This window comes from Aphidius gifuensis, linkage group LG1, assembly GCF_014905175.1.
Source record: "Aphidius gifuensis isolate YNYX2018 linkage group LG1, ASM1490517v1, whole genome shotgun sequence".
Taxonomy (NCBI): Eukaryota; Metazoa; Arthropoda; class Insecta; order Hymenoptera; family Braconidae; genus Aphidius; species Aphidius gifuensis.
The window spans coordinates 8922186-8935161 of NC_057788.1; the positions used below are offsets into that span (position 1 = coordinate 8922186).

Below are 12976 nucleotides of genomic sequence, written 5' to 3' on the forward strand. Positions count from 1 at the left end.
ACAAATTTCAAACATAATAATAAACATATTATATTTATTGTTAAATATAAAATTAAATATTATTTTAAATATTTGAAATGAAAGTAGTTGTTAATAAAATTTTTAAAATAAATTGACATTATATATAAACAAAAATTATAATTATACACAACGACAAATTATGATTTTACCTGTGATTTATTATCTAAAATTTTATTTTTATTTATATTTTTTACTGACGCATTATAGATAAAGAAAAATAAAAATTTATTTTTAACTAAATTATCAAAGCTTAAAAAGCGTTTCGATTATCACTGACGCACATAGAACAAAATTATTATTTTTTATTGATTGCTAGAATATATTCTGAGAAATATAAAAATATTGAAAATTTCCAAAAATAATATATTTTTGATAACATGTTCAAAAAAGAATTAGGCTGTGCGTCATAAAGTCGTTAACTTATCACAGCTTATGATTGTGTGTTTGTCTATTGACGTGGGTTTTTTATTTTTTATTTTTTAGCTGTTATCATCATTGTTCATTTTTAATGACTAATTTTTTTTTTCCTATATTTAGGTGTTATTGGTCAGGTGATGCCTACTGACGCAGGTGATTCATCAAAAAATTGATAAGAAAATCGTATATATATAGCTAAATTTTGTAGAAAAAAAATCACTACTTGGTTGGTAATCAACGTGTTTGTACTTGAAAATTTAAAATTTGATTTTTAAGTCTGTTCCAAGTTATTGCTTGACAAGTGTTAATTTTATCGTCTCAAAATGAGATTACGTAAGTATTATTATAATTATTTATAAATTTATTAAAAGATCAATTTAAAATTTAACACTATACCATTTTTTTTATATCAACAAAAATACATGTATAAATAATATATTTCAATAACAATTTATTGAAAATAAATTATTAATTAATTTTCATTTTAAATAAATGTTTCAGTAATTATCTCACTTGCCATTTTTGTGGTTTGTTTTGGACTGTTTGGCTGTACCAATGCAAGGAGCTCGAGTAATCGTAAAGTGAGTTAGATATAAAACAATAATTATTTTAATATGATATTATTCTGTTGAATATAAATTTTCATAATTTTATTAAAAAATATAATTGTTTATAATATATTTTAACATTTAAATTTTAATGATAATAATTTTTCATTGTGATTATTTTAGAAAAAATGTGAATGTCCATGCAGAACAAAAACACCGAGTGAGTAATATTATTTATTTTAACATTTTAATAAGCAATGAATTTTTCTAAAAATATTTTATGTTTGTTGTTTATTAAATTATATTTTCATTTCTAATTTTTAATGAATACAATTAATATATTTTATAAATAAAAAAATAATGATTGCTCAAATCAATTGATTCACTTTTTGATAAAAAAAAAAAAAATTAATTTATATTTTTTTGTTTGGAGCTAATTTAATATTTAGTCCAAATGTTAAAATTAAATTTTATATTTAATACTTTATAATATAGCTAATGCCAATAATTAAAAATAATTATTATTTTTATTAATTTTTTTTTTTCATATTTCAGTTAAGACACCAAATTTTTTTTTCGTAACATCGCAAAAAATTTCAACGATTCAACATTTTACAAATGAGCGAATTATATCAAACAGGGAAATTACGAATCGTCCACAATCTAACTTTAAAAGTTATGATTCACTTGATACAATGACTTATAATTGTGCAAATAATAATATTTATATGTTGAAATACAACTCTTCAAATGGTAAATATAATTTAACATAAAAAAAATTTCAATTTTTTTTTTACTACTTACATATTATTATTGTAATTATTTTTTTAGTCTCGAAAAAAACGCTTGATGTAATACAATTTGATGGAAAAAACAAATTTGAAAGAATTAATCAAATTGAGAATATGTTTGATAATGCAACATCAATTGCATCAGATTATATGAGAGACAAAATATATTGGACTGTAAATAATGATGGAAATTATTCAATAAAAGTAACAGATAATTCATTCAAAGAATCGAATTACATTATTTATCCTAATAATAAAATTCGTATGGAAAAAATTCAAGTTTATCCAAAGCGATCGTAAGTAAAAAATAAAAAAAAAAAAAAAAACAAGTAACAACACAAATTAATAGATTGATAATGACTGTATTTATTATTATTTTTTTTTTCAGAGAAATATTTTTTTCTGAAGATAATAAAATCTGGTATACTTCTAATTTACCTAATAGTACTCCAAATTTATTACTAACCTGCACTCATACGTTAATTGATTTTGCCATTGATTATGCAACAAATGATTTGTGCTGGCTTGAAAATCATTCAGATCCGATTTATTTTATGTATTGTAAGTATATCTATATTATTCATATTAATTTATCAATATCAAAAAAATAAATAAATAAATTTCTAAACTGTTAATTTTCAATTATTCAGATTGTGTTAATATTGATGCTTCTCCTCGACCAATAGATAAACCTATGTCTAAATTTTATAGATTAGGAGAAATTTTTGGAAATTTAGAAGCATTTAATAATACATTATATTGGACCGAAAACATAGGCCCAAGGTAAGCTATTATTTACTTTTTTACTTAATACAAAAATTTATTGTTTAATTTTTAATAATATTATTTTTTTTTCTTCTCAGACAACTATTATATGCCAAGGATGAACATAAAACTTGGCCTGTTCTATTAGCCACTTTGAAAAATGACGAAGTACAATCGTTTGTTTCATTGAACTGTCCATGTATGTATTATAAATTAAATTTATTACATCTCTTTAATGTTTATTTATTATTTATAAAATTATTATAATATTTATTTTAGCTATTTAAAAAATGTTGCTCCTGTTTCAACTGCCTAAAAGGAGCCAGACAAAAAATAATAATCCAAAGGGAATTTTTTATCTTGGCTTAGAAATATTTCTACAATAATTACTCATTTTTTTATCAACACCATGGATTTGTCATATCTTGATTTTCCTTGCTCGTTTAAAAAAAAAAAAAAAACTATCAAATCAATTGTTTCAAAATAATAGTAATAAGTAATTATTATTATATACCTACTTGTTTATTTTTAAATTAAATATTAAATTACTTGTTAAATCAGTTAATAATAAAAAAATTAAATTTCAATGAAATTAGCGTACATAATTATTACCCAGTCAAATTATTATTTTTTCTTTATGGATTTATTATTTTCATTGATTTAAAAAATTTAAAAAAAAATTTTTTTTTCAATTTGTAATGTCTTAAATTTGTTGATTTTATTTAGTATTATACTTTTTTGTTTTTATGTGCCACTTTTAGATGTAATTTATGATATTGATTTTTCTAATCACCTCATTATATTGTGGGCGAATTGTTTTTGATTAAAATCGCATGATTTTTTTTTTGACATCATCTTTTTTTCTTGTTTGTATTTTGTTGATCAGCTAATTTATTATTCAATTGTAATTTGGGAGGTAAATTATTTTTTTAAAACTATTTTTCTAAAGTTTATATGTGACCACAATTCAATGCTGCCTATTTAATTTCATCTGCAGTTGAACCTTAATATTTTTAAATCATTTTTATATCTTTTTTTTTTTTTAAATATATCGTTTTTCTAAGCTGCAAATATTATTTATTCATTTATTTATTGTTAAATCACAAATATTTAATTGATTAATAAAGAAAATTAGAGAACAAATAAAATGTATTTAATTTTGTCATATATATAACTAGTGGACTTTGTTCACTTTATCATTTATTTTATTTTTATTATTTTTTAAAAATATTGATAGTTAAAAATTAATCTACGTGACAAACAATATGCTCTTTGGTTCATTGATTTTGTTTTTTTTTACAATGTGTTATTATGATGACTATTTTTATCGGTGAATATTTTTTAAATAGTTTAACCATTGAGTGGTTTTTTTTTTAAATCTAAATAACATTGTTGATAAAGAATTTGTTTACATGAAAATAAACATTTCCATTTAATTTATAATTATTCTACCAATGATTAATTTAATTTTGATTTGTTAATATTTTTTCAATGAATTTTAATAATATTTTATTGAGAATTTACCATTTTATTTCTACACAATTGAATTATTTTTATTTAATTAAAAAATTAATATATGGGGCATTCCAAGTCAAATCACCGAGTCATCGGCCTGACCCCTACCGATTCACTTGGAAATTTTTTTGTAGGTGTATTTTGGACCAAAAAACGACCTTATTTTTTTTCAATTTTTTTCCACTATTTTTACACCATAAAATAATTTTTTTTTTCCTACTATCGAGTATTTCTCAAATTAGACCAGGTTCAAAATTCTGAAATTTTTCCCGTATCATCTCGAGGTAAAAACAAGTCACCCATAAAAATTTGGGAATGGGCCGAGAATAATTACTAATTTTTTTATAACTGATTAAAAAAAATTTTTTTTACGAATTTTAAAAATAGAAAAATTTGATAATGGTTTCTTGTAGAGAAATCAAAAATAAAAATAAATGATATTTTGATGAATTTTGTTTTGCCCTATATTTAAGGATGGAAAGATAGAAAAACTGCGATGCTTAAAATTCAATTTTTGAAGCTTTTACCCTCGAAATATGGAAAGAACCAAAATTTGCCCGGATATCATTTATTTTTATTTTTGATTTCTCTACAAGAAACCATTATTAGATTATTCTAAAATTAGATTATTTTAAAATTGGTAAAAAATTTTTTTTTAATCAGTTATAAAAAAATTAGTAATTATTCTCGGCCCATTCCCAAATTTTTATGGGTGACTTGTTTTTACCTCGAGATGATATGGGAAAAATTTCAGAATTTTAAACCTGGTCTAATTTGAGAAATACTCGATAGTAGGAAAAAAAAAATTATTTTATGGTGTAAAAATGGTGGAAAAAGAAAAAATAAGTTCGTTTTTGGTCCAAAATACACCTAGAAAAAAATTTCCAGTGAATAATCAGTGACCTGAACCTGACCCCATATATATATATATATATATTCAATCCATTAAATTTAATGAATTAATTTTAGTTATTAAAATTTGGTATTACTTAAACTTCATAATCTGAAAAGTGTAAATCTTCTATAGTAGTTGCAATTTATTGAAAGGTATTTACGACTTGGTCGAATCTATATATGAAAAAAAAAGATCAAGTAAATTAAATTTGTAACGACAATTGTTTTCATAGATTTAATCATTGGTGTTAATTTCATTATTAATAAAAAATATATATTTTAATTTAATTTACCATTCCCGATAAAAGGTCTTCTTTTACATAATTACGTCCAATATATAAAGTGTTTCACCACCAGCTGTATGACCACCTTTCAATGAATTTTTTGGCGCACAATACCATCACTGGCTTTGATCCATAAATAGTTGATGTTTTTATTTATCATCAATATCTTTAAACAATAATTTAAAAATTACATTTATATCTACAAAATAATACTGCTGGACTATACTAAAAAAATTTAATTCACCTCAAAATTTGGGGCTTCATAAACTTTATTATTTATGCACAGTGTTTACCAGCTTTACCAGGTAACAAATGTGAATCGCAAAAAGCTCGAGCAACAAAAGAATTATATTTATTAGTATTGACTTTCATGTATACTGGAATATCAATGTCATCGTAATCAGGATTTTATATTTAATTAAATTAAGAAATTTATCTAGTTAATTTTTTTTTTTTTTACCTCAACATTATTGAAACTGAATTTTTTGTATTGATGCATTTTAAAATAATATTTTTACCAATGTAACTTATTATTGTTGAATTTTCTGTGCCAAAATCAGATTTATCATCCATTGAATATTTTTCAAATGGTTCTACAAATACCTCATTATTTTTCGTGGATAAATTTACCATTAATTCGTACTTTTTTTCAAATGAATTTACAACTGCTTCTAATTTTTTATCAAATAAATCTACCATTGATTTATATTTTTCATCCGATAAATTTGCCTCTGATTCATTATTATTTGCCGATGAATTTACAATTAACTGATATTTTTTTTCAAAAGAATTTACAAGTAGTGGAAATTTTTTTTCAAATGAATCTACGACTGCTTCATATTTTTTTATCTGTCGAATTTGCAATTGACTCGTATTTTTCTTCAATCAAATGATTTTCTAAAAATAAATTATAAATTTCAATTTTTAATTTAGCATTTTAATAATTTTTAATAAACAAAAATATCAAGAATAATTAATTATAACAATTTTCATTAAATATACCATCTTTAGAATTTTTGTAGGCATTATATAACACCCCACTTGTAATTATTAATATTAAAATTGTCAACGAACTCAATATTTGTTTTTACCGCTCCAATTTACAAAAAAAATATCTACGTTTTTATTTTATTTAATTATTTATTTTCTACTTGGTATAAATACTCGGTAAAGTATTTTACTCAATTTTAAAAGCAGATCTTTACCGGGTATAAGTATTTTAAATCATGGTCTTTGACGTCGTCGTTTTTATTATCAAAATGTCGTTCTAAGTATTTGTTAAAAAAAATAAAAAACAGTTTCATTATGTATATCGATGCCTCTCTTTCCAATGAGCCTACTCTCGATTTTTTCAACAAATTAATAAAAAGATATAAGAGTCAGTAAAAGCCAATATTAAATCTTGCTAAAAATAAATTTTTTCAAGCTGAAATGTCTAATTTCTTCGGATACGTTGCGCATACCCCGTGCCTATCCTACTATTGAATTTTTTTACATGCATATATGTGTGTTATGCAGCCGCATGGTATTAGTTATTTATCATTGATGGTATAGCAGAATTTGTTTCTTTTTCCTTTTTATTTTAAGCCTTATATACGTATACAACGTTTAAATTTTATATTCAGAAAATTAGTATTGAATTATTATTTATTATTTATTATGAGCAATTCACAGTCAAATTTAAAGTAGACGAATTACAAATATAATTTATTATTAAATTTAAACAAAATAAATTGAAATAATCAAGTTTATAAATTTACAATTAATGTCGCCAAAAAAGCCTCAATTTTTACCTGTCTATTTATCATACCTTTAATAATCAAAAACTGAAATATCAAAAATTTCAAAATTTTTTTGATTTATAAAGTTGAATAAGTTGCTGGATAAAAACTAAAAATTAGGCTTTTTTGATAAATGGTATAATAATAATATAATAATAAAAAACTGCAGCACCTAATTTTTTTTAGTTTTTTTTTATCAGCAACTTATTCAACTTTATACATCAAAATTTTGACATTTTTTTTGGATATTTCACGTTTTTTGATTATTAAAGGTATGATAAATAGACAGGTATTTAAAAATTGAGGCTTTTTGGCGACATTAATTGTAAATTTATGTTTTGTTTTTATAAATACAGAAAAATATTTTTAATTAATTTTTTCTCGCATTTAGGTGGTATCTATCAAACTGTTTGGCTTTCATCGACTTTTATATGGTGCTATTTTATTTCCATCTTAAAAAAATTTATAGTAGGGTTTAAAATTTTGATGAAAATATCAAATACGTGACATAAAACATGTATATTTCAAATAAATCCTCTTGATCGATTGTGTGGATGAGTAATAATTACTTTTCATTAAATAGATTTTAACGAATTTGACCGATTTGACTTATATTTAAAAATTTTTTAAATAACCAATTCCTGGTATTATTTTTTTGATTTACCTATCTGACTAATTATTTTTTTTTTTATGATAAAAAAATTAAACAGTTATAAAATATAATATTGATTTTTTCTATTTTTTTATTGCTTTTTTTTTTTTAATATTATTATTAGCAGGAGCCAAAGTTATCAAAAAATCAGAGTAAGTTACATTATTTATTTTGACTTTAAATAATAACTGATTAATTTATCAGCCCAAATGTTAATATTAAAATTGTTAATTTTTTAAAATTCTTTATCGTTTTTTTATAAACATGTATATATTTTTGTTTATACTGAGCAAATTGATACTGAGTCAGCATTGACAGTATACCGAAGACTCAATGTAAATCCCAATTATCATTATCAATATAATTTTTTTTTAAATCCATTATCATGGTGGAAAAAAAATTATTTTTCCAAAGTTTATTTGCGACCACAATTTAATGCTGTTAGTTTTATTTCATCTACAGTTGTACCTCAATATTTTTAAATCTTTTTTATATTTTATTTTTAAAAATACATCTTTTAATTTTAAATTTTCTTATTGAAATACGCTTATTGTAATTGGGGTATATCAAAATTTCATGTAAAATTTTATAATTATTATATAAATAAACTTTTAAAAATAAAAAGTTTAATTTTAAAAATCATTGTTGTTCATTTTGAACTACGTTCTTTTTAAAAATTATCATTGTTTTTTGTTTTCTATTTTATACATGTATATTTAAATATAAATTTTTTATTTTTCTTTATCTAGTGCGTCAGTAAAAATTTTTACTGACTTCCAATTTTTATTATTTTCAAACATGATAAATTTCAAACATAATAATAAACATATTATATTCATTGTTAAATATAAAATTAAATATTATTTTAAATATTTGAAATGAAAGTAGTTGTTAATAAAATTTTTAAAATAAATTGACATTATATATAAACAAAAATTATAATTATACACAACGACAAATTATGATTTTACCTGTGATTTATTATCTAAAATTTTATTTTTATTTATATTTTTTACTGACGCATTATAGATAAAGAAAAATAAAAATTATCAAAGCTTAAAAAGCGTTTCGATTATCACTGACGCACATAGAACAAAATTATTATTTTTTATTGATTGCTAGAATATATTGTGAGAAATATAAAAATATTGAAAATTCCCAAAAATAATATATTTTTGATAAAATGTTCAAAAAAGAATTAGGATGTGGGTCATAAAGTCGTTAACTTATCACAGTTTATGATTGTGTGTTTGTCTATTGACGTGGATTTTTTATTTATTAGTTTTTTTTTAGCTGTTATCATCATTGTTTATTTTTAATGACTAATTTTATTCTTCTTATATTTAGATTTTATAGGTCAGGTGATGCCTACTGGCGCAGGTGATTTATCAAAAAATTAATTAAAAAATCGTATAAATATAGCTAATCTTTGTAGAAAAAAATCACTACTTGGTTGGTAATCAACGTGTTTGTACTTGAAAATTTAAAATTTGATTTTTAAGTCTGTTCCAAGTCATTGCTTGACAAGTGTTAATTTTATTGTCTCAAAATGAGATTACGTAAGTATTATTATAATTATTTATAAATTTATTAAAAGATACATTTTAAAATTTAACACTATACCATTTTTTTTATATCAATTAATACAAAAATATACTGTGGATAAATAATATATTTCAATAACAATTTATTGAAAATAAATGATTAATTATTGTGTTTATTTTAAATAAATGTTTCAGTAATTATCTCACTTGCCATTTTTGTGGTATGTTTTGGACTGTTTGGCTGTACCAATGCAAAAAGCTCGAGGGATCGTAAAGTGAGTTAGATAGAAAACAATAATTATTTTAATAATCTGAATGATAATACACTTATAGTTATACAATTTAACAAAAATAATGATATTATTCTGTTGAATATAAATTTAAAAAATTTTTTAAAATCATTTAAACTCAAAATATATTATATTTTCAATATAAAAGTTTGTTATCAATTTTTTTTATGTAATAGAGATTGATATTTAGATAAAATTTCAAATATATTTTAACTTTTAAATTTTAATTAAATAAATCAATAAATAAATAATGATAATAATTTTAAATTGTGATAATAATTTTAGAATGAATGTGAGTGTCCATGCAGTACAAAAACACCGAGTGAGTAATATTTTTTATATATTAATAATAAGCAATGAATTATTCTAAAACCATGTTGTGTTTAAAAAAAATATTTCACAATAAATTTTATAAATAAGAAAATAATGATTGTTCAAATCAATTGATTAACTTTTCGATAAAAAAAAAAAAAAAAAAAAAAATTAATTTATATTTTTTTCGTTTGGAGCTAATTTAATATTTAGTCTAAATGCTAAAATTAAATTTTAAATTTAATGCTTCGTTGAATAAATAATGCCAATAATTAAAAATATTTATTATTTCATTATTATGATTATTTTTATTAATTTTTTTTTTTCATATTTCAGTTCAGTCAGCCAATTTTTTCTTGGCAACTTTGAAAAAATTTTCACTAATACAACAATTTACAAATGAGCTAACCATATCAAACATTGAAATTGAAAGTAATTCACAATTTAACTTTAAAAGTTATGATTCCATTGGAAAAATTACTAATAATTGTGCAAAAAATATTATTTATATGTTGAAATACAACGCATCAAATGGTAAATATAATTTAATATAAAGGAAATTTCTATTTTTTTTACTACTAGATATTTAACAAATTATTATTGTAAATATTTTTTTAGAGACGAAAAAAACACTTGAAGTAATACACTACGATGGAAATAAGAAATTTCAAAGAATTAAACAAGTTGAGAATATGTTTGATAATGCAATATCAATAACATCAGACTATAAGACAGGAAAAATATATTGGGCTGTAAATGATAATGGAAATTATTCAATAAAAGTGACAGATGAATTATTTAGTAAATGGAATTATATTATTTATCCTAATAATAAATATCCTATAGGAAAAATTCAAGTTTATCCAAAAGGATCGTAAGTAAAAAATAAAAAATAAAACAACTAACAACATAATTGATAGATTGACACTCTGACTTTATTTAATATTATTTTTTTTCCAGAGGAATATTTTTTTCCAAAGGTGATGATATCTGGTACACTTCTAATTCACTTAATAGTACTCCAAAATTACTAGCCAGTGATGGGGTTATTGATTTTGCCATTGATTACGCAACAGATAATTCACTTAATAGTACTCCAAAATTACTAGCCAGTGATGGGGTTATTGATTTTGCCATTGATTACGCAACAGATAATTTGTGCTGGATTCAACGTGATCTTTATCTTCATAATTTTTGTAAGTATATATTATTCATATTAATTTATATCAATATTAAAAAAAAAAAAGAAAATTTCTAAACTGTTATATTTTAATTATTCAGATTGTGCTAATATTACTACACCCTCTCAACCAAAAGTAGAACGTGGGCCTAAATTCATCAATTACGGAATGCCTACGGGAAATTTAGGAGCTTTTAATAATACATTTTATTGGACCGAAAATATAATGTCTCAGTAAGTTATTTTTTACTTTTTACATAGTACAAAAATTTATTGTTTAATTTTAAATAATATTTTCTTTTTTCTTCTCAGACAACTATTGTTTGCCAATGATGGATATGAAACAACTGTTAAATTTGGCAAAAATATAAATGACGGAATACAATCCTTTGTTTCATTAAACTGTCCATGTATGTATACATATCAAATTTATTTATTTATTTAATCTTTATTTATTATTTATCAAATTATTATAATAATATTTTCGATTTTTATTTTAGCTACTGTTGCTGTTGCTTCAACTGTCTAAAAGAAGCAAGACAAGTTAAAAAATAATCCAAGGAACTGTTTTTTCCTGATTTAGAAATATTTCTACAGTATAATTACTCATTTTATTATTATCAATATCATGGATTTATCATATCTTGGTTTTCCTTGCTCATGAAAAAGGAACTTTCTTAAAAATGACTTTTATTTAAAAAAAAAAAACTATCAAATCAATTGTTTTAAAATAATAATAATTATTATTATTATATACTTGTTTATTTTTAAATTAAAAATTAAATTACTTGTTAAATCAGTCAATAATAAAAAAATTAAATTTCAATGAAATTAGCGTACATAATTATTACCTAACCAAATTATTATTTTTTTCTTTTTTTAATTCAGGAGTTATTATTTTCATTTCTCTGCAAAATTAAAAAAAAATTTTTTTTTTTAATTTTTAGTGTATTTAATTTGTTGATTTTATTCAGTTTATAATTATACTTTTTTGTTTTTATCGAAATATAGAATCATGAGATTATCTATGTGCCACTTTTAGATGTAATTAATGATATCGATTTTTCTAATCACTTGATTATATTGTGGGCGAATTGTTTTTGATTAAAATCACCTGAGTTTTTTGATATCACCTTTTTTTTTTTGTTTGTATTAATTATTTTTCCAAAGTTTATTTCATCTGCATTTAAACCTCAATATTTTTAAATCATTTTTATATCTTTTTTTTTTAAAATATATCGTTTAATTTTAATGCTTATTGTAATTGCGGTATATTTTTTGTTTTTTATTTTAAGTTTTGTAAATCATGTTTAATGTTTGAAATGAAAGTGGGTTTTTACTTGTTTATTTCGGAAATAAATTGACATTATAAATAACAATAATAATTTTACAAAAAAAATTATGATTTTACCTGTGATTTATTATCCAAAAATTTATTTTTTTTATTTATATTTTTTACTGACCCACTATAGATAAAGAAAAATAAAAATTTATTTATAACTAAATTATCAAATAGAACGAAATTATCAGTTTCTATTGATTGCTAGAATATATATTTCAAGAAAGATAAAAATACGGGAAATTCCCAAAAAAAATATTTTTAATAAAATAGTAAAAAAAAAAATTAAGTTGTGCTTATCAGTGATGATTTTTTATTTTAAATAACGTCTTTTCCAAGAATTATTATCGTTTTTTTTTTTTTTTTCTATAAGATGTAGGTTTTATAAGTCATGCAGTGAACGCAGGTTATTTATCAAAAAATTGATAAGAAAATCGTATATACCTAAATTTGGTAGAAAAAAAATTACTACTTGGTTGGCAATCGACGCGTTTATACTTGAAAACTTAGTGTTTCATTATTTCGAAATGAGATTATGTAAGTTATTATTATTTCTAAATTTATTGTAAGAATAATTTACAACTCAACACTATAATATTTTTATTATGTATCTCTCTTTTTATGTTAATTTATACACCAATAT

At 21.3% G+C, this 12976-nt stretch overlaps 1 protein-coding gene across 1 annotated transcript; it reads left to right on the forward strand.

The window, feature by feature from the left end:
- The first annotated feature begins 562 nt into the window (after positions 1-562).
- LOC122847652 lies at positions 563-2959 on the forward strand. The gene is made up of 9 exons (XM_044145460.1): positions 563-771; positions 940-1019; positions 1170-1206; positions 1542-1739; positions 1818-2073; positions 2166-2338; positions 2428-2560; positions 2641-2741; positions 2822-2959. The coding sequence occupies exons 1-9, from the start codon at positions 762-764 to the stop codon at positions 2827-2829; spliced, it is 996 nt and encodes a 331-aa protein (XP_044001395.1). The 5' UTR covers positions 563-761; the 3' UTR covers positions 2830-2959.
- The last annotated feature ends 10017 nt before the right edge of the window (positions 2960-12976 follow it).